Source organism: Hemiscyllium ocellatum, chromosome 22 (genome assembly GCF_020745735.1).
Source record: "Hemiscyllium ocellatum isolate sHemOce1 chromosome 22, sHemOce1.pat.X.cur, whole genome shotgun sequence".
Classification (NCBI taxonomy): domain Eukaryota; kingdom Metazoa; phylum Chordata; class Chondrichthyes; order Orectolobiformes; family Hemiscylliidae; genus Hemiscyllium; species Hemiscyllium ocellatum.
Window position 1 is genome coordinate 21,044,337 of NC_083422.1, and position 23,887 is coordinate 21,068,223.

At 41.2% G+C, this 23,887-nt stretch overlaps 1 protein-coding gene across 1 annotated transcript in view; it reads left to right on the forward strand.

Annotated features, from left to right (window-relative positions):
* Positions 1–23,887, forward strand: part of dntt (deoxynucleotidyltransferase, terminal) — a 268,384-nt gene that overhangs the window by 59,376 nt on the left and 185,121 nt on the right. Inside the window, exons 3-6 of the mRNA XM_060842390.1 lie at positions 851–961; positions 14,756–14,926; positions 16,519–16,590; positions 23,258–23,381. Coding sequence (XP_060698373.1) covers positions 851–961; positions 14,756–14,926; positions 16,519–16,590; positions 23,258–23,381 — 478 coding nt within the window. The remainder of the gene's footprint in view (positions 1–850; positions 962–14,755; positions 14,927–16,518; positions 16,591–23,257; positions 23,382–23,887) is intronic.

Below are 23,887 nucleotides of genomic sequence, written 5' to 3' on the forward strand. Positions count from 1 at the left end.
ATGAAAGTAAATACAATGTTTGTTGTGTCCATATTTCTCCAGGGCAATCAGGGATGGGCAATAATGGCTGACCTCGTCAGTGACACCTACATTCCAAGAATAGATTCCTTTCTCTGGACTGTTAGCACATCCACAGGTCTAAACATTCTCTGTGGTCACAAATGTTTAGATAGATTTCGCACTCCCATGACCCAATGCTTGGGAGTGCAGCTCCACTGTTGCTCAGTCTGCATTAAGCTTTGGCCACAGTACTCCAAGCATCCGAGAATCTGTCACACTTCTGCTAAAGCTTGAGCTCTCAATCCAGTGAAGTGCTAGAATCTGGATTACAAATTACAAATTTCAGTTTCATGCCCAATGGGATGTTAAATCAATATCTCCAAATAATATTACTTGCCAATAACACCCTTAAAATACTGACTTGCTTTGCCATTTAAGTCCAATATTACTGCTTCGCCACCTAATATTGCCATTTATTATTTCTGTTTTACAGGTTTTGCAAGATAAGATCCAGTCTTTAGTCTTTTTTACCTGTTTATATATTCACTTTAAAGGGGAGAGGATATCATGGCCGTAACATTGGAGAAAAGATTTGTTAGAATCCATCCTTATGAGATTATTTGTTTGTCCATTACGAGGAAGCTGCTTAAACTGCTGTACTAAGCAATAAACAGCAAATAGATTCTTGGTTATCATTTGATGTGTTAACAAATCTTTGATCTGTAATTACATACTGCAAACCATATCATATGTGTTCATTTGACGACTTGGTAACTCAAGGTGGCCCAACAAGAAGCCACAAACTTTAACCTGAACCAGCAATGAATTTGATTTTGTTTTATTTCTTTAGGTGCAGAAGATGATTCAATCAAATTTGCCATTACCTGCACCGGTGGTAACTATTTCCCAGTATGCATGTCAGAGGAGATCAACCCTCAATAATAGAAACAAAATATTTACGGTAATGCTTTAAGTAGAATTTTTGAAATAAATCTTATTTTTGGCTTTGGCGTGTAGTTCAAACCTGTGTAAGAATTTACCGACTTTGATATTTTGTTCAAGCACTGGTGCTCAGTATGATCCAAGACAACTGTTTCCCCTAATGATACACAGGGAACTTCTGACTGTCAGGTGCACTTCGTTCACAGACAATTTACTCATCTCAAAATTCATCCAAACTCATCCTTGCTCAACCTATGGAAGATATCGGTCTCTGTAGCCAATTGTTTTCTGGGTATCATAAGGCTTCAGAAATGACTGAATGGGGTCCACGATGAGTATATGCACTTCAGTGAGGAGTGCAGCATAAGCCATGCTTGTAAAGGGATTTGCATGCATGTACCCAATGCCTGTTGGTGGTGCACAGAACAGTCAGATCGTGTCTTTGGTGTGGAGCACTGACTTAACACCACTTCCCATGAAGGAGCTCCAGGCTCTAGACTGTGCTCCCTGAATATAATCTTAAATAGCATGAAGGACTTCTAGCCATTGAGTCATAGATGAGTACAGCACTGAAACAAACCCTTCAGTCCAACTCGTCCTGGCCGACCAGATATCCTAAATTATTCTCGTTCCATTTACTAGTACTTGGTCCACATTCCTCTAAACCCCTCCTATTCATATATTCATTCAGATGTTGTGGTTCTGTTCGCCGAGCTGGAAGTTTTTGCTGCAAACGTTTCATTCCCTGGCTAGGGAACATCATCGATGACACCTTTGTAATCATCAAAAACACAGAAATAGAAAAAACACACCGAATCATCAACGCCACACTCACAGGAATACGATTCACGAGAGAAGAGGAAAAGGATAGCCAACTCCCATTCCTAGACGTGTTAGTAGAGAGAACACCCAACGGAGAATTCACCACAAGGGTACACAGGAAACCAACACACACAGACCAAGTCCTAAACTATGAAAGTAACCACCCCAACACACACAAACGAAGCTGCATCAGGACACTATTCAAAAGAGCCACAACACACTGCAGTACACCAGAACTGCGAAAAGAGGAAGAGGAACACCTATACAAGGTATTCGCCAAAAACGGATACCCGCACAACTTTATCACCAGATGCCTAAGAGATAGACCACGGAACGAGGACATGCCACAACCAAAAGGACTAGCCACACTACCATACGTCAGGAGCGTCTCAGAACTGACAGCCAGACTACTGCGACCCTTAGGACTCATAACAGCACACAAGCCAACTTCCACACTCAGACAACAACTCACTAGAACAAAGGACCCAATAGCCAGCACGAGCCAAACTAACGTAGTTTACAAAATACCATGCAAGGACTGCACAAAACACTATATAGGACAAACAGGAAGACAGCTACCAATCCGCATCCATGAACATCAGCTAGCCACAAAATGACACGACCAGCTATCCCTAGTAGCCATACACTCAGACAACCAGGAACATGAATTTGACTGGGAAAACACTACCATCATAGGACAAGCCAGACAGAGAACAGCCAGGGAATTCCTAGAGGCATGGCATTCATCCACAAACTCCATTAACAGACACATAGACCTGGACCCCATATACAAACCACTACAGCTGAAACTGACACACGGAAGCGGCAAGAACATCCATCAACAGACACATCGACCTAGACCCCACATACAAACTACTACAGCTGAAACTGACACCCGGAAGCGGCAAGAACAAACCACTATAAATACCGGAAGAAACATCGAAGCAGCGCTTCACAGGAGGCTCCAATAGCACTGATGATGTTCCCTAGCCAGGGAACGAAACGTTTGCAGTAAAAACTTCCAGCTCGGCGAACAGAACCACAACATCGGACACCCGAGCTACAAATCTTCAACCAGACTTCATTCAGATGCCTTTTAAATGTTGTAATTTTACCAGCCTCCTCCAATTCCTCTGGCAGTTCATTCTAAACATACACCACCCTCTGCATGAAAAAAATTGCCCCTTAGGTCCCTTTTAAATCTTTTCCCTCTGACCTTAAACCTATAGTTCTGGATTCCCCCCCATCCCAGGGAAAAGATCTTGTCTATTTACCCTATCTATGCCCTCATGATTTTACAAACCTCTATAAAGTCAGCTCTGACCCACTGACGCTCCAGGGAAAACAACACTATTTAAACTGATCATAACCTACTTGCACTGAAAACAACAAATGCTGGAGATCACAGCAGGTCAGGCAGCATCCATGGACACACAGCAAGTTAACATTTTGAGTCTGCTAATGTTTCACGTTGAGTGACTCTTAGCAGACTCAAAATGTTAGCTTGCTCTCTCTCCATGGATGCTATCTGACCCTCTGTGATCTCTGGCATCTGTTGCTTTCAGTACAGATTCGAGCATCTTCAGTAATTTGCTCCTAAATAACCTACTTGCAATTCAGTTACTACTTGTTTTTCTGGTACATGCTACATTTTATATATTTTGGATGTTTCCCAAAATTGTTAATATTTTTAATAGTTTACAATGCATGATCTGACTGGTGTGGAGGCACTTTGTTGTTCTCTTAACAGTTTATATGTAAGCTATTTGTTTCTAGATATGGGTAGAACTAATTTTTTGGTATTGAGCATGACAGGGAGAATGAGAGAAGGTCACACAGAGCTGGACATGTCGCTGGAGGAGGAAGGAGGTAATCCTGTGTGACTTCCATGAGCTGACACCTTTAATATTCCTTGTCCCAGGCCTGACTCTAGCATTCTTGAGCATGCAGCCCCATATGTAGGTCCCATCTCTAATGCTGTTAAATATTTTACATGCAGTGTCAGTACTGGAGCTGATGTATACAACTGTGAAAATGCCTTACTTCAATTGCTTTCCTCTTTTTCTTCCCTGACCAATTGCACAGATTCTAGCTTTAAGTACCTAAAATGAAGAAGGGGAAAGGATTGAGGTGTGATAAGAGATGAGAAAGTCAGTAGTGGATCCTTACATATCTGCACTTTATTGACCAGAATAGATTGAGAGATGAAGAAAAGTTTTAGATATGCAAAGGAGGGTAAAAATTGCAGATATTCTCCTGTTCAGTTGTTTTATCCCTGCTAGTGGTCACTGCATTCTCATAATGGCCAATACCTTCTCCTTCATGGCTCTCAAAGCATATAGTCATGTCTCTTGACATTTGGTTAATTCCTGTTTTGCCAACACCTTCTGCAAGGAAGTAGTAAGTGTGCTACTGAGTGTCATAAAACTGGTGAATGTGGCTGTCATGACTGAATTGCTGATGGTGTATACAAGCAATGTAGATTCAGCGCTTTGAGCAATGTTATATTCATGTGGATGGGATGAAGCAAATGAATGGTGCATATGAGTCCTGATTGACAGAGATCATTGGACTGTTGACTTGATTTATATTGATATATTGATTTGAGCAATTAATGAGGCCCTAGTGGTGAAGATGGTAGAATGTGGTATGGGAACGTACACTCACTGACAATGAAAGTCTTTACCTTCTTCCTCTACTGTAATCAGGCACTTTGAACTGCTCTTAGCATTGATGTCCTTCTCTACATCTTGCTAAAGCCTTTTTATTTCTAACATTTGAGGATTCAGGGCATCTCTGCTTTCTGTCTCTTCCACCAAGTTCTCCAATCTGATAATCTAATGCTTATTTCATGGTGCAGCACAACCAGCAGTCACAAGGTATCACTTCTGTAAGAGGTGTAGTGCCCAGGGTTTGACCTCTTTCAAGAACAGTAGTCTACACTTAACGCAATCTACTATCTCAATGCAAGAATATCATACCTACTCCAGAAATAGAATTTCAAAGATAGCCCAGCTTACAGTATGGTTACCCTGATAGACTGCTCACCAAATTGAGACTAAAAGTGTCTATCAACATTTGCTGCAGGATTCAAAACAATCCAACAAACAATACACAATGCTATGACTTATAAAGCTGCCAGATACCAGAAGTTAAAAGGCAAAGCACTGCATGTGTATACAACAAAGGAACAACAAGAAATATGAGTAAGAATAAAAAAATGCTGGAAAACCCTAAGCAGATTAGGTGGTATCTATGGAGAAAAACATTTCAGGTCAATGACCTTTTCTGAGAACTGAAGAGAAACAGAAATGGAAAGGTTTTTAAGCCAATGGAATGGCCTAAGGGGCAGGAAGAACTTTACTGTCTTCAGGTCATGCCAATTATTCTGCATGAGTGAGGAAAGACTGTCCATCGGTATATTGCATTGTGTTTGTGATCCTCTTATTGTAGCTGAATGGTTAGAAACAAACCGAAGCTGCTAAATGTGACTTTGAAACTGTGTTTGGTATGTGAGGCTGAGGTGCAGTCTCTGAATGTTAGACTTGCCCGCTGAAGGGTGAGTGGTGGTTTGGTGAATTGAGCTATGGGAATTTATTGATGCAAAGTGAAGGAGATGACTTTCGAACGTGCATTCACTGATCTTAACCGGTCACGTGAGCGTACCCTTATTACAGACATCAGCCATATCCTTGGGGCCTGGCTCCTTGGAGCTGACCTCCTTGGTCAGCTGCTCCCATTCTCTTCAGTGCACTTGCGTGGGGACAATCCTAGCCTTCTGCAGTCAGATGATCTCTCGCCTTACTTTCACTTCTTGGACTAATACCTCCAGCATTGCATTAGAGAAGCAGGGAGTCCACCTTTTGGCTTGTTGCTCCACTGGCAATCTTCTTTCATCTCAGAAACATTTTTGGATGTGGTTCTGCCCTTTGCAGAGGTAGCGATACCTTTAAGAATTGTAGGCTAGTATGTTAGGCATGCATATATCTGAGTTTGGCCAGCCAGTACACACCATTTCACTGAGTAAAACATCATTTGCATGCCGCATACGTCACCCTACTTAGGTATGGGGTAATCAAGCATGGCAATCTATGTGCCTGCTAATGGACCTCATTGGCATTTTTTCCCCATGGGTTTTATTTTATGTTGCACACAATACCTTTTGCAGTTCATTTTATGGAATGTTTGCTCAAAGGTGAAGTTGAAGAAGCCAGACACCAAGTGAGAATGCTAACTGCAATTAATATGATGAATGTACTAAGTTTTTCATCAAATGCGGAGTGTGAGACAACTTTTTGCACTCCCAGTGCGCGACATGCTTCAGCATGTTAGAAAAACTCATCAACACTGTTATTTATTTCCTCTTTTCTTTTGTGCAATCTGCATGCTGGGTTACATTTCAGAATACATTTAGTACCGCATATACATGCCAAGAAAAGGTGCTGTAGGATCCTGCAGTCATAAAATATGGCAAGTAATTGCTGGATCAAATATCAGCTGTCATTGTTTGCACATCTAGTGAAGACTGTAGTTGGCATGTAAATGCAAATGCAAAACTTAAATCAGAAGCCTAAAATTCCAATTACATTCAAGTAAAGGAGGAACAATACCTAGGTTTAATTTAAGATTGACTGCACTTCTTACAAAATGTTCCTCAAGCTTCTCATATGTTTGAGCTCCAGTTAAATATTAAGGATGATCAATGATATGTAACAATGTCGCTGATCATCTTGCCATGGCCTGAGGCAAAAGAAGGCATGTTAATCTTCAAGGAAACAGTAAGGTTCGGTCAGCTGAGATCTTAAAATGTAAAAAACGTCAAACATGCACCAATCACCAAGTCTCTCAGTCATCACAAAATCCCCACCCCAGCCTTAAGGGAACTCTGTCCCACTCCATCCCACCCCCAGTATGGTCACTGGGCACCCCAACGGTTAACCTCTATGGCTATCACACAAGCCAGCTGCCATCATTACCATGACTGGCCATCCCCTCCAAGCATTCATCCCTGTAACCACATTACCCGAAATGCCCCCAATCCTTGCTGTTCCCTAAACACTAATGGCTCCTTCACCATCACTATCCCCCTCCAAAATGTGTCGAAGTAGGGTATTAGGCAGTGAACAGAAGTTGCAGATACACAAACCTCTAAATGTAGTAGCAACAAATTAAATTTATGTGATGCCTTTAATACAATAAAATGGTCCAAGACATTTTAGAAGAACGTTATAAAAGAAATATTGAGTCACATTAGGGAATGTTAAGTCAGATTACCAAACGCTTGGCCAAAGAAGTAACTTATAAGGAGTATCTTAAAGGAGGTAAGTTAGGGAAAGAACTGGAGACATGTATTGCAGAACATTCATCCTGGGCAAATCAAGATATAACCTTCAGTGGTGAAGTAATTCAAATCAGGGATATAATAACAAGCCAGACCTGGAGCAGTTCAGATTGGAGCATTCTTGGGCTGAAAGAAATGCCTTTTAATTCTGCACTGACGCATAAGAGGAAACATAATTGTCGCGTCCACTTATTTAAAACTGCTCGTAAGCCTATAAGAAATAGGAACAGGGTTGGCTGTTTAGCTCTTGGACCCTGCTCTGCCATTCCAGAGGATCATTGCTGATCTAACATTTCTTATGCCCACTTACGCACTAACCCTTGATCCTCCTACTAATCAGGAATCTATACAACTCGTCCTTAAATAAAGACAAGGTCTCTGTCTCCACAGCCCTCTGTGGCAGCGAGTTCCAAAGCCTCTAAACCTGCTGAGAGAAGAAACTCTTCCTCATATCAACCTTAAATTAGCACCTCTTTATTCTGAGACTTTGTTCTCTTTCCTGGACTCTCCCATAAATGGAAACAATCTGTCAGCAGTTCAAGTCCCTAAAGAATCCGATATGTTTCAATGAGGTCACCTATCATTCTTCTAAATTCCAGCGAGTGGAATCCCAACCTCTTTAACCTTATAAGACAATATCTCCATTCCAGGCATCATCCTAGTGAACCTTCTCTGAACTGGCTCCAATTAAACAATATCTTAAACAAGGGGACCAAAGCTGCTTTTACAGCTCTAGATGTGGTTCCCCCAAGCACCTTGTACAGTTATAGTAAAGCTTTCCTACTCTGATGTTCCTTTCCCCAGGAAATAAGGGCAGACATTCTATTAATCTGATTACCTGTTGTACCTGTGTCCTAGCTTTCATGCATGAGTACCCTCAGCTCCCTTGGCGTTGCAGCTTTCTGTAATGTTTCTCCATTTAACTAGTAATGTTCTTTTGTTCTCTCCTCCAAAGTGAACAAGTTCAAATTTTCCTACATTATACTCCATTTGCCAACTTGTTACCCTCTCACTCAACCTATCAATATCTCACTGTAGCTCCCTTTTGCAAATTGCCTTTCCACTTATTTTTGGTCATCTGCAAATTTGGCCAGAAGACATTTGCTTTCTTCCTCGAGGACATGAACATATATTGCATACAGTTTCAATCAGAATCTTTTTTTTACATCGAGACACCCCACACTCTTCTGAACTCCATTGTAAACAAGCCCAATCTGTCCAACCTTTCCTCATAGGACAACTCTTTCCATGTTTCAATCTAGTAAACCTCCTCTGAACTGCCTCCAATGTGTTTACATCTTTCCTTAAGTAAGGAGAACAAAACTGTACACTGTATTCAAATGTGATCTGAAAAATAGAAGCATAAAATCCTTACATTTATGTTCAATTCCTCTTGTAATAAACGATAGCATTCTGTTAGCCTTTTAAATTATTGCCGTACCTGCAAACTAATGTTTTGTGAGCCATGCTGAACACCTAGATCTCTCAACACCTCAAATTCTGCAGTCATTCTGCTTGTAATGCTCTGCCCTTTTATTCTTTCTAATTTGAGGGGATAGCCAACGTTTCTCCTGCATGAGAGGAAAGTGTTAGTTGTTTAGCAAGTGGATTGTGAGGTGTTGGCATGGACTATGCACCAATTAATGAAGATTGATAATTAACAACTAAGCTTTGAATAAATTTTAAACCAGGCAAGTTGACTGATTGGTCAATTCATAGCCCTGAAAAATAAACCTGTGAAAAACTTGTTGCATTGAAATAAACTGTGTGTCAATATCCTATTTGTCACCAAGTGTATTAATTTATGTAGCTTCCAGTTCATGTATCATGCTGCAAACCAAACTGACAATCTTAAATTGTTTGTCACTTTAATTGTTAACATTCAGGATTATCTACTAAATGTTGTCTGGTTGCAGAATCACATCAAATACTGTGGGCTGATTTGGTCTAGTCAGTACCTTGCTTGTTGCGAACAACCAAAGAGATATGTTGTCTGATGTGATTTGCTATATTTTGGGGATATGTGGTCTACATAACTGGCACCACGCTGGCACTGATATTCACAATACACATTAACGATTGCGTGATTGGCAGAAAATACATTTCTCTTGATGGCAGCATCCTCTGATTGGGAAGAACCACTTGTGTTTCTGCCACATAGAATCACTAGTTTCACCTTTTATAGAGTCATAGAGTAATACAGAATGGAAACAGTCTCTTCATTCCAACCAGCCCATGCCAAACATAATACCAAATTAAACTAGTCCCACTTGCCTGCTCATGCCCCTTATCCCTCCAAACCTTTCCTATTTGTATATCTATCCAAATGTCTTTTAAATGTTGTAATTGTGCCAACATACACCACCTCCTCAGAAAGTTCATTCCACAAGAGAACCACCCTGTGTAAAACATTTGCTTCTCATGATTTTTTAAAATCTCTCTCCTCTCATCTTAAAAATGTGCACCCTAGTCTTGAGACTCCCCCTCCTAGGGAAAAGACAAATGCCATTCACTCTATCTATATCTTTCCTTATTTTGTAACTTTCTATCAGGCCGCTTCTCAACCACTTATGCTGCAGTGAAAAACCCCAGACTATCTCGTCTTTCTTTATAACACAAAACTTCCATACCTGGCAACATCCTGTTAAATTTCTTCTGAACTCTCTCCAGCTTAATAATATCCTTCCTATAAATGGGCAACCAGAACTTGTCACAGTACTCCAGAAGAGGCCTCACCAAAGTGTTGCACAGCCTCATCATGTCTTTCCAACTCCTATACTCAAAGTATTGAGCAATGAAGGCAAGCATGCCATATGCCTTTTTAACCACCCTATCTACATGTGATGCAAACTTCAAAGAATTATGTACTTGTACCCCATGTTCTACAACACTACCCAAGGAGAAAGTGGGGACTGCAGATGCTGGAGATTAGAGTCAAAAAGTGTGGTGCTGCGAAAAAACAGGCAGCATCTGAGGAGGAGGAGAGTCGACGTTTCGGGGGAATGTGGGGGACTGGGGGGGAGGTGCCCAAGGGGGCTGAGAGATAAATGGATGGAGGGTGGAGCTGGGGGGAAGGTAACTAGGAAGGTGATAGGTAGATGATGGTGGGGGTTGATGATGATAGGTTGGAGCAGAGGGTGGAGTGATTAGGGTGGAAATAGGATGGACAAGTAGGACAGTTCAAGAGACTGGTGCCATGTTGGAAGGTTGGCACTGGTATAAGGTGGAGGGAGGGGAGATTAAATTGGTGAAATTGACATTGATTCTGTGTGGTTGGAGGGACGCCCTGAACAAACCCACAGTCCTGTGGCTGAACACATCACTCCCCACGCCCCCACAATGCCAAGGACATGCAAGTCCTGGGCGTCCTCCACCACCAAATCGCTGTCACCCGGTGCCTCATCTTCCACCTTGGGACCCTCCAACCACATAGAATCAATGTCAATTTCACCAGTTTCCTCTTGAACTGTCCTACCTGTCCAGCTTCCTTCCCACCTATCCACTCCACCCTCTCCTCTGACATATCACCCCCCCACCTTCATCTACCTATCGCCTTCCTAGCTACCTTCCCCCCAGCCCCACCACCCTCCCATTTATCTCTCAGCCACCTTGCCTTCCCCCTTCAACAACCCCCACATTCCTGATGAAGGGCTTATGCCCAAAACATCAACACTGCTGCTCCTCAGATTCTGTCTGACCTGCTCTGCTTTTCCAGTACCACACTTCTGAATACTGCCCAAGGCCTTACCATTAATTGTATAAGCACTACCCTCGTTTGTTGCAATATTTTGCATTTATCCAGATTGAACTCCATCTGGTATTTTTCAGTTGATCCTATTTGACCAAGATCCCTTTGTAATCTTAGAAACCAATTTTGGTGTCATCCACAACCTTACTAACCATGCCTTCTACATTCTCATTAAAATCATTTATATAAATGACAAACAAAAGAGGACCCAGGACTGATCCCTGTGGTACACCACTGGCTACAGGCCTCCAGTCCCAAAAGTAATACTCCACCATCACTCTCTGTCTTCCGCCGTTAAGCCAAGTATCCAATTGGCATGTTCACCCTGAATCCCAAAGGCTTTACAAAGATCCAAATAAACAATGTCTACTGCTCTGCCAACAGTAATCTTTTGATAACTTCCTCATAAGACTCAATCAAGCCTGGGAAACATGCTATTCCTCGCACAAAACTCTAAATGTCCATAAATCTTATCTTTTCTAATCACCTCAAACAACTTACCTACAACCTTGTTCAAACTTTAGCGATACCTTTCTGGAGTAATTTTAGGTAGACTGGACACTTTTCCGAGCCAAGAGTGACTAACTTAGGGCCCTTCATGAGTTTGCGCAATGTACAGCAAGAAATTATCTGATCACAGTAGTCAACATTCTGTTGGATGGTTTGGAAGGCAACAACATCTGGTCAGACATACATCTTACATATGTGGGCAACCATAAGCCTGTAAGTCTTCATCCAGCATAAGATCCTACTGTGACCTGCAAAAAATCCTAATTTAAATATTTGAGCAAGGTTCCTGCTTCTTATGATTGGGAATGCTAACTGCTTATTGCAAAGTGAGCTAGAAAATTGAGTTGTTGGACGAATTTTTTCCTTGTCTGTTTATTACTTCATTCTCCAAGTAAACAGGGCAGTACATATGAGAAAGTCACACCCCACTATGGTTGAGATAGTTCCAGTATTATAGTTAATCAAACATTCACAAGCTTTAGCTGTTACATTGAGTGGCCATCCCCATTTCCTTTGGGAAGTGGAATCTTCAGATATCCTGAGTGATATGTTGTTCTCCAGACGTGGAAGCAAAGGAACAGTTGTTTTATCTGAAAAGCATAGCTGAGACAGGATTTAAAAAGTAATTCCTCATACAAGTTAATGGTAATGAAAGCATCATAAATTTCTCTTGAGGAAAATAGTGTTAAGTGCTCAGTGCAAAATTGCTCACACCTCTGATTTGAAAGGCTTTGGGCTCAATTCCCATAACAGAGACTTGAGCTCATAATCTCAACTGTTACTTCCCTGAATTATCAAAGGAGGACTGCACAGATTATGATGCTGTCTTTTGGATCAAACTCGAAACAGTAGCTAGGATATACCTACTCTCTTAGGTGAACAGATCCTAAGACTGTTTAAAAAAAAAAGAGATTGGGGGTGCTTTGAACTTTATCCTTGGCAATATTTATCTCACAATCAACATCACTGAAAAAAAATTATCTGACCATTATCTCTTTTTGTTTATGGGACCATGTGTATGAGTTATCTGTCTACATTATAGCACATTTCTTAAATACTTAATTTGCCATGAAGAGCTTTGGGATTGAGTTCATGAAAGGTTCTTTATAGTTTAATTATAGCCATTCAAAATGTTTGAGACAATGAGAAAAGTTGTAACAAAATTAGTATGAATCAGGCATAGAATTAGTTCCTGCCTAATGAAGACACCAAAGACATAAGGTCACTAAGAAATGGTTAAGACTCAAAAAAAACATTTCCTCATGATGGCTAATGTTTGATTTGGGAAATAACACAGTCAGAATATCTAAAATGAAACCATGCATAAATAGGCTAACACATAAAATTGTTGTCTTGGCAATTGGTTAAGCCCAGGTGCTATTGTTGTAACGAACAGCTCTTTATGAAAAAGGATGAAAGTGCAAGACGACATTTTGGTTGTTGACAATTAAATCACAGACCTCTCCTTGACATGCAGTTTCTACCATAGGTATAGACATGATTATGACCTGCGATGTTACTTGTGGTTGTCTATTTTAAAAGCCAGTTAATGTGTCCCAAGATAGAGTTGTGTTGGACCGAGCACAATGATTGTATTATGAAGATTGCATAAATACAGCAAAAACTATTTATGAAAATTAAACACATATGCTCAATAATTTATCTTACAATTTTGCAAATATTTTTAAACAAATGCTTTCATTCTGGACACTGTTGGAGTTGTGACTCCAATAACCATGCACTCCAGCTGTGTGTTCTTATGGCAACATGACTGAATTGAAAGATAAATGTTTGTTTTACAGTTGCCTGCTGTTAGATCAAAAGGTTCTCTAGCATTGTTCACCATGTCAGGCTTTGATATTGTGTGGAAAAAATGATTATTAAAATAACTAGCTTATCACTGGAATGACAAAGTGGTGTTTTGAGAACTGATGGTAGTCATTATGCTGAAAAGAGCCTTACACTTCAGATAGGGCAACTTATTTTTGTAATTTATCTGTAACCCATTCTACCATTATCAACCAGAGAAAAGTGAGAAAAACTTTTGATATTTCAAAATGAAAATATTTCATTTTGATCAATGACAAGCTTGCAGTTATTTATTTCCACCCAATCCGACTGAATTTCTAATTTCTCAATTTGTACTGGACGGAGTAACACTACTTTTGAAGATTTTCTGAGACTGTGATGAAAAGTGGGTCCCGACTTTACTGATGATTCGTGGCCATTCACTTATGCAATCTTACTTGGGGCACCAATTAGAGGGTAAACTCTGGAAGCAGTGTGCAGATAAGACAATGAGGTGAGTAGGCATTTAGCTGGATCATGATCTTAAAGCCGACAATATTGATGACGCTTATTTCCAGCTACAAATGACCACACTCCCATCACGCATTTCCCCATTATCTCTGTCAATCATTATTCCTCACTCAGATTCAGGTAGGAACACTGCTTCCTGAACACTGTGAATAGCTCCCTCTCTTTCTCATTCCCCTATAGCAGAATTTCCTGCTTTTTGTGCTCTTTGCAACTTATGGCATTTTGCAAGATATGGGTGAGACTGGCTAAGTCAGCTTTTATTACCCACCCCTAATTGCCAGAGGGCAGCTAAGAGTCAATCACATTGCTGGAGTCTGGAGTGACATGTAGGCCAGACCAGGAAAGTATGGCTGATTTTCTTCCATAAAGGACATAGTGAACCAGATGGGTTTTCCCAACAGTTGATCCAATGGGATGCTTGCTGGTGTGTATTTGTGTAGGGGAATCTGATTGGTGCATAAGCCTTGAAATCAGAGCAAAAACACATTCAACATCCATCATATTACTCCCTTGTGGACCTTTTCAACTTAAAACGCAGAAAGCACCTAACACTTGTGGAATCAAAGTAATCAACAAAGAATACCAACCACCTTGCAATCTAAAATACTTTAACAATTCCTTTCAATAGAATTATTATAGGAATCCTTTCTACTCTTTAATTACATTTAAGCATGTTTGGGACTAAGGGAGGGGGTGAGCTGGAGTACTGACGTCTAAAATGGTCATGTTGACATCAAAGTAACATTCATGTCGTTTAATATCATGATCTTCCTGCTCCAGGTACACCCAATCTGTATCCAATACATGAGGATAAACACCGTAAGCAATATTGATTCTAATAACATTTGCCTGAAAACAGTGCATCTACAGGCCCTGTTATGTAACTGTATGGAACTTGTAGCTGGATGCTACTGGGCCCAATTTCTCCTTAGAAATCTCAAATTTGATTTTTGGAAAATCATAAAAATCAATGTTGGTTCACTTCAAAATGCTGTTATTCTGTGAATTATCTCTGTGTCTTTGTATTTTGCAAGGTAGCGTTGCCGATTTCTAAAACATTTTTTTCTCTGCAGGATGCCCTGGACATTTTGGCAGAAAATTTTGAGTTTAATGAAAATGATGGCGCCTATGTTGCATTTTCAAGAGCAACTTCCTTGTTAAAGTCCCTTCCATTCACAATAAGCAAAATGACAAACTTGGAGGGACTACCCTGTTTTGGAGACCAGACAAGAGCCATAATTGAGGTACAAGACTGTGAAGAGGAAATTTTGAATTAATCACAATAATTTCTGTAAGAGTAATTAATACATTTTATGATTAATGTCAAGCACATGAAATGGAGATGATTGACTTTATAACTTTACAATGTCTTTGTTAATATTAATTTTCCCTCCAAAACTAGGTAGGGCAAGCTCTGCATGAAAAGCATGCCAAAATTTCCTCAAGGCCTCAATGGTGCAACTTGCACAGATGGAAAAATATGCATGAATATGATTTTCGGTGAATTTACAATGGCTGAGAATACTTACAGAGTTAGACCATTTAAGCTCTACCATTAGCTATTAGCTCTCCCTCCACCTAACTCCATCTATATGCCTTGCTTTTGTATACATAAAACATTTTTAAAAATCTTTCAGTTTAGAAGTTTGACATTTATCCAGGCCCAACAGTTTATTTAAGTGGAAAAACAGTCTAGATTTCCAAAACTATTTGAGTGATGAAGTGCTTGCTCTCAACACCCACATGGCGTAGCTCCAGTTTTAAGGCTCCACCCCCTCTTTTAGACTTGGTTTGCTTTTAGTATTTTACTACAACTTGCCTCTGAAGTTAAGCTTCTTTTAGTCTTAGCTGCAAATGTGTTGCTGGTCAAAGCACAGCAGGTTAGGCAGCATCTCAGGAATAGAGAATTCGACGTTTCGAGCATAAGCCCTTCATCAGGAATAAGAGAGAGAGAGCCAAGCAGGCTGAGATAAAAGGTAGGGAGGAGGGACTAGGGGGAGGGGCGATGGAGGTGGGATAGGTGGAAGGAGGTCAAGGTGAGGGTGATAGGCCGGAGTGGGGTGGGGGCGGAGAGGTCAGGAAGAGGATTGCAGGTTAGGAGGGCGGTGCTGAGTTGAGGGAACCGACTGAGACAAGGTGGGGGGAGGGGAAATGAGGAAGCTGGAGAAATCTGAATTCATACCTTGTGGTTGGAGGGTTCCCAGGCGGAAGATGAGGCGCTCCTCCTCCAGCCGTCGTGTAGTTGTGTTCTGCCGGTGGAGGAGTCCAAGGACCTGCATGTCCTCGGTGGAGTGGGAGGGGGAGTTAAAGTGTTGAGCCACGGGGTGATTGGATTAGTAAGGGATGTACAAATTCCCTACTGTAGAGACAATTACAGTTAATTCATTAATTAAGTAGCTTGTTTGAACAAATTTTTCTAATCAGTGACACTGATTCACCTTTGTAGAATTTCAGCTTGTATAAATGTGGTGGGTCTTGGTATGTGTTCAAAGTAAGATACTAGACCAGACAGACTTATGCCTTTCAGACATGTATGTGACATGAAAAGTGACGTCCAATACAACAGTATCTTCTTCAGTCACTCTCTCTATATAATGTAATGAACGGAGTGTGTTCCGCCAGTTAGCTGTATGTGTGTGTATAATGTGCAGTAATAATAGAAAGTACAGCCCAGATTATTTACGTCTGTACCATAGCAGTGTAAATAGTTAGCATTGTTAATAAACTTCAAGACAGCTGTCTCAACAAAACCCCAACTCTCTGTGAGATATGTTATCTGGGCTACGGTATGGAAACCTGCAAAGTGTATCACAACGTAATTCATGTTTTCATGCAGGAAATACTGGAAGATGGAGTTAGCTCAAAGGTTGAGAATTTGCTCTGTGATGAGAAGTACAAAGCAAGAAAGGTAAGCAGATGTAAGAGGTGACAGCACATCAAGCCCAAAGCATTTAAAGTTAGTGCAGATACATTGTGGAGACATTTTAAACTTTATGTTCTCTGGCCTATTTTGATTTTAAGGAAAAGTAATAAGGGTCTATTGCACGGGCTGCAAAATGTTGTGTAGAGATCAGGGCGTGTCAAAGTCAGGATGTGTAATGGTCAGTGTGTTTAACAATCAGGGTGAATGAGTGTATAATTGCCATGTCTGTGATGGCTAGTGTATGTAATGGGGTGGGGAGGGGGGGGGGGGGGGGAGGTGGTGGGGGAACTGTCAGAATGTGTAATAGTTGTGTGTATTGGTAGAGTCTAGAGCAAGTATGTAAAGTCAGAGCATGGGAGAGCTAGACTGTACTGATATCATGCTGTGTTATTGTCAGGGTGTGAATGTAGAGGACAAAGTGTGGAATAGGAAAACTGTTAAATGGGCAAATTTTGTAATAGTGAGAGGGGTGGAATCATCTAAGGGTCTGAGCATTGTAGTCTATGGCAAGGTGTGCTGCAGAATACGATCAGAATTCTGGTAAGGATCATCTCGACATTAGGAGCATCTCACTCATACAGTGTACAGCATGGAAACAGACTCTTTGGCCCAACTCATCCATGCTGACCTAAATTAATCTAGTCCCATTTGCCAGCTCTTGGCCCATATTCCTCTAAACCCTTCCTTCTCACTTCCGCATCCAAATGCCTTTTAAATGTTGTAATTGTGCCAGTCTCCACCACTTCCTCTGGCAGCTCATTTTATACGCACACCACCTTTTACATGAAAGTTTTGCCCCTTGGTCCCTTTTAAATATTTCCCTTCTCACCTTAAATCTATGCCCTCTAGTTCTGGACTCCCCCACCCCAGAGAAAAGATCTTGTCTATTCACCCTATCTGTGCCCCTCATGATTTTATAAACCTCTATAAGGTCACCTCTCAGCCTCCCACGCTCAGGGCAAAATAACCCCAGTCCATTCAGCCTCTCCCTGTAGCTCAAAACCTCCAACTGCGGAAATATCCTTGTAAATGTTTTCTGAACCCTTTCAAACTCCACAAAATCCTTCCGATAGGAGGGAGACCAGAACTGCACACAATATTCCAAAAGTGACCTAACTAGCGTCCTATACAGCTGCAACATGACCTCCCAACTCATATACTTAATACTCTGACCAATAGAGGAAAGCATACCAAATGCCTTCTTCACTTCCTATCCACTTGTGACTCCATTTTCAAGGAACTATCAGCCTGTACTCCAAGGTCTGTTTGTACAGCAACACTCCCCAGGACCTTACCATTAAGTGTACAAGTCCTGCGCTGATTTGCCTTTGTAAAATGCAGCACCTTACATTTATCTAAATTAAACTTCATCCAACACTCCTCAGTCCATTGGCCCATCTAATCAGGTCCCATTATACTCTGAGGTAACCTTTCTCGCTGTCCTGCATTGACATTGTGAACTTGGCCCTATCAGTCAGAGACACTAGGCTGATATTACTGCTGTCTTAAGATGTTGTTTAGCTTAGAAGCAAAACCTGCCTCAAAGCCATGAAAGTTGTCATAATTGTCAGGAGGCTTCAGTCAAGCCAAGGCAGGGAGTCTTGGCACAGTGAGTCAAGGGAAGCCTCCAGTAACAGACAAGGCACTATTTGGTCAGAGTCAGAATTCTATCCTCATAAGGGGTGATATGATCGATAGTTAACATACTCCGTCATGGAGTGTGAGAGAGGCAGCTATTCCAAAGATGAAAGTAGATGACACAGTTTTTACTGTTTGTGTAGGTGTGGAGGTGTCCTGAACGAGTGAGTAAGCAGCCCAGAGGGCATGCAGGGTTTGTGGTGTCTGGGGTTTGGGGTGGTTCAGGGTGAGTGGGGAGATGTTGCAGGCAATAGAGAGAGGAGTAGAGCATGGGTCTTGGTGGGAGGTAAGTATAGTAACAGAGATAGAGTGACTGTAAGGTATTCAAGAGAAGATGGAGTGGAGAAGGATATTAACCTTTTTTCTATAATTATGGGCATATAGCCTTAATATGGGCATATAGCACACCAGGCTGCCACAGAGTGGTGTCATGGCCTCCACTGCTGGGTCTGGGGCTGGAAAGGAAATCCAGTATCTGTATTACCCTGTCCAGAAGGACCTCCATAACACTGCCCATAAATCAGGTTGCCAATTACCCCCTGACTGCCTTGTCCAGGGCAAATGTTCAGGGTAACTCCAAACTAACAGCACATATTGGGATATATTATGGTCTTTTGAAGATGGTGCAGGTCAAGGGAATGCTGGGATATCTGCCGAGTGACCAGTTATTCTGTGAATGATGCAAGATAAAGTGGGGTAGGAATCGGAGGTAGGGAGATGTCATAGGGATGAGGCAGGTAAGTAATACGTGATTTTGGTAAGATACAATGAGGCCTATAAAGAGAGAATCTCTCCAAAACGATTGACACAATTTGAACTTAGTCAAAAAAAACAGTAAGTTTCAGTCTAGAGTGTAACATTCAGAGTGATTATTGGTCAGAATGTACAAATGTCCACTGTGTATATTGAACAGCATGTGTAATAGACAATACATGTAATAGTCAGAGTATGTATTGGTTAGAGCACTTAGAGGATAAGGGGTGTAACAGTCAGGCTATGTAAAGATCATTGTGCATGATGGTCAAAGCATTTAATAGATGGGATTTGTAGTGAATGGGGTATGTAATGGATAAATTGTGTAATGACCACATGTGTTATGGTTGTAAGATAAGGACATTAATGATGGAAAGATTGGGGGTGTGCATCAATACTCTGGGCAACATCAATATGATGAAGAAGGTGGTGTTGGGTGTCTTGAAAAACATTAAAGTAGATAAGTCCTCAGAGCCTGATGGGATCTGTCCTAGGATACTAAGGAGGCAAGGGAGGAGATTCCATAAGCCTTGACAGAGATCTTTGTATCCTTTGTAGCCACAGGCAAAGTTCCAGAATATTGGAGATTAGCAGATCTTATTCCTTTGTTTAAGAAGGGCAACTGAGATAGTCAAGGAAATTATTGACCGGTGACCCTTATGTTAGTGGTTAGGAAATTATTGGAGAAAATTCTTAGGATCATGATTTAGTTGCATTTGGAGAAGAGTAGACTTATTAAGGATAGTCAGCATGGCTTTATGCAGGGGACATCTTGTCTCACAAATTTGATTTGAGTTTTTTGAGGAAGTAACAAAGATGATTGATTAGGGTAGGGCAGTGCATGTTGGATAAACGGGTTTTACTAGTAAAGCATTTGACCAGGTCACTTATGGTAGGCTGGTCCAGAAGAATCGAATTGACTTGAATTAATTGTCACGTGTACTGAGGCTCAGTGAAAAGCTTTGTCTTACGAGCAATACAGGCAGATCGCATAGTTAAATAGCATAGATAAATAAATAATAGGCAAACAGCGGCAAAAACAAAAACACAAGTACAGGCAAATGCTAAGAGTTTGTGAGTCCATTCAGTATTTTAACAACAGTAGCGTAGAAACTATCTTGAAATTGGCTGGTGCATGTGTTCAAGCTTCTCTACCTTCTCCCCAATGATGGAGGTTGTAGAAAAACATTACCAGGGTGGGATGGATCTTTTGAGAATGCTGGCTGCCTTTCCTTGACAGCGGGCCTGGTAGATGGATTCTATAGATGGGAGGTTGGACTTTGTGATTGCCCGGGCTGAGTTCACCACTCTCTGTAACCGTCTTTGATCTTGAATGGTACAGTTGCCATACCAGGTAATAATACATCCAGACAGAATGCTCTCAATGGCACACCTATAAAAGTTAGCCAGTATATTCACCATCATGCCAAATTTTCTCAGCTGTCTAATGAAGAAGAGATGCTGGGCCTTTGTAACCAGTGCATCCACATGAAGAGTCCAAGAAAGCTTATATTGATGACCACTCCCAGGAGTTTGACACTCTCCACTTATTCCACCTCTGTGCTGTTAATGTATAGGGGGGCATAAGTAACATCCCACCGAAAGTTTCTTGGTTTTGCCGGCATTGAGAGCTAGGTTATTCTCAGTGCACCATTTTTTCAGGTCTTCTACCACCCATCTGTAATCTGTTCCATCACCATCTGAGATTCGACCAACTATGGTGGTGTCATCAACGAACTTGTAAATGGCATTAGTCTGGTATTTGGCGACATAGTCATGGGTGTGCAGTGAGTACGCACCCCTTGGGGGCTCCAATGTTGAGTATGCACCCCTTGGGGGCTCCAGTGTTGGGCGTTGGTGAAGATGAAATATTGTCCCCAGTCTTCACTGATTGTGGCCTGTGGGTCAGAAAACTGAGGATCCAGTTGCAGAGAGTGTGACTTAGTCCGGGATCACTAAGTTTAGTAATCAGTCTCTAGGGGATAATAGTGTTGAAAGCTGAACTATAGTCAATGAGTAGGATTCTTACGTAGCTGTTCTTGGTGTCAAGATGTTCTAGGGAAGTGTTAAGGGCAAGTGATATGGCATCTGACATGGACCTGTTGGTTCGATAGGCAAATTGGAGTGGGTGGAGAGGCTGTAGTTGATTAATGCCACGACCGGCCTTTCAAAGCACTTCATGACCCCTGAAGTTAGGGCCACTGGGCAGTAGTCATTGAGACATGCTGCATGAGCCTTCTCAGGCAAAGGGATGATGTTGGAAGATTAAGTTACAAGGAATCCATAGTGAGTTGGCAAATTGTATACAAAATTAGCTTGATCATAGAAGACAGAGGGTAGTTGTGGAGAAGTGTTTTTCTGACTGGAGGTGTGTGACCAGTGGTGTTTCACAAGGAACAGTGCTGGAATATCTGTAATATTCACCTCTGTACAACTGCCCATCTTAGCCATGCCCTTCATAACTTTATACATTTCTATCAGGTCGTCCCTCAGCCTCTGATGCTGTATCGTAAACAATCCAGTTTTGTCCAACCTCTCCTGATAGCTAATGCATTCCAACCCAGGCAACATCCTAGTTTTGCATCCTCTCCTAAGCCTCAGGATTCAGTTGAACGGAAAAATTGTAATATTTACAAATGATTCGGATGAAAATATAGGTGGCCTGATTAGTAAGTTTACAGATGATACAAAAATTGGTGGAGTTATGGATAGTGAGGAAGGTTATCAACAGGTACATCAGAATATAGATTAGTTGGAAAGTTGGGTAGAGAAATGGCAGATGAAGTTTAATCTGGGCAAGTGTGAAATGATGCATTTTGGAAGGTCAAATGCAAGAGAAAAATATACAGTAAATGATAGGACCCTTGGGCACATTGATATACAGAAGGATCTTGGGGTGCAAGTCCAAAGCTCCCTGAAAGTAGCAACGCAAGTGGATAAGGTAGTGAAGAAAGTGTACGGCATGTTTGCCTTCATTGGCCAGGACTTTGAGTAGAGAAGTTGGCAGGTCACAATGCAGCTATATAAAATTTAATTTAGGCCACATTTGGAATATTGTGTGCAGTTCTGATCACCACACTGTTGGAGGATGTGGAGGCTTTGGAGAGGGTGCAAAACCAGGAGGTTGCCTGGAATGGAATGCATTAGCTATCAGGAGAGGTTGGACAAAACTAGATTGTTTACAGTACAGCATCAGAGGCTGAGGGACGACCTGATAGAAATGTATAAAATTATGAAAGGCATGGCTAAGGTGGATAGTTGAAGATATTTTTTTCCCAGGGTGAAAATTTCAAATGCTAGGTACAGAGGAGCCCCATTTATCTCTCCACCCCCAAGGCTCCCAGCCTCATTCCTGATGAAGGGCTTTTTCCTGCACCTCAGATGCTGTCTGACCTGCTGTGCTTTTCCAGCATCACACTGCAGAAAAAAATTAACCTGCTGCTTTTTTTGGTGAGAATGTGTGGGGTCCAGTTATTGGGAGGAGACAGAAGGACTGAAGTAGTTTGATTCTCAATCCAGAGGAGAGGATATGGTCAGATCCCAGAAGTGAGGAATCTTTGACTGTGGTCTGGGCGAGGTGTTATCTCAATGGTGGGGTTGGGAGTTCAGTGCTTGGCAAGTGGATAACTTGGTGGACTATCCCTACTCTTTCTGACCCACAACCTCACCCTGCCTCCCAAGCTGTAAGGAATCGAGATTTGACAACCTCAAAGTTATCGAGGTTGAATACATAAGACAAGTTAAGTGTGAAATGTCTGAGGTCAATAAACTATTCAAGTGAGAATCTGCTTCCTATAGCAGGCCTGCCACCTGTCCACAGATAGAAAGTTTGGGATCTAGTTTGAAGTTTTAAAAATGTATGTATTGTGTTCAGTCTAATCCACTTGTATATGCTTTTTAGCATTAGCCACGTTATGTAGCTATTAAGACTAATACAGCATAAAGATGGATACATGCAAGCAAATCAGGAAGACTTTAGCAATTAATATTTCTTATCACTGTGGTTAATTTATATGCAAAACAAAACTTTGGGAATTTAGTTTAGAAAGTAGCATGAACAGGGTTATAAGAGCTATTTATTTTAATTTAGTAAAACCTTATCAGATAAAGGTTGCATTTTTGTTTAAAGCTTTTTGTCTCCCGATAATGTTTTGATGTAATTGTTTAAAAATCACTGTCAAAGTGAAAGCAATGAATGTGTAGTACAATGATGATGCATGGCAGAGTATATATATTCAGCCAACCATTTATTTAATCGTAGCTATTCACCAGTGTCTTTGGTGTGGGATTGAAGACTGCCGATAAATGGTACGTACAAGGATTTCGCACACTAGAGGAAGTAAAAGCATCCAAGGATTTGAAATTTACCAAAATGCAGAAGGCAGGTAATGTCTGGAATTGTATATTGTTCAATTATTCTCCGCTGTCATAACTTCATGGTTAAAAAAGTTATACATAATTGTACTTCTAATTGCCTTTTATTTCTCAGGTATTTCCATGCTGTACATATGTGAAACTAAGAAGCAAAGGTAAAAATTGTGTCCAAACTGTATAGGACTGAATTCATATCATGATTTTCATTGGTATTACTCACCGGTTGTGCTAGGATTCCATGATCCTGCTCAAAATTACCATCACCTGACTTCAATTTTCCTCCCCAAATTGGCAGGACCACTCCTGAACAATCCCCCATTCCTGCCCAGTAGATATACAGATTGGCTGAGCCTCAGTTCCAGGACTGTTTCTGTGCCAATCACTGTGGTTACTGTTGCTCTCCATGAATTCCTAGGTGCAGATGGCTCTGGGCTGGGCTGCTGGCTGGATAGCTCCATGATTCTTCTGAAGAGGAGTGAGGGCCTCTGTTTCTGTCCCAAACCTTTATCTGTGTAAA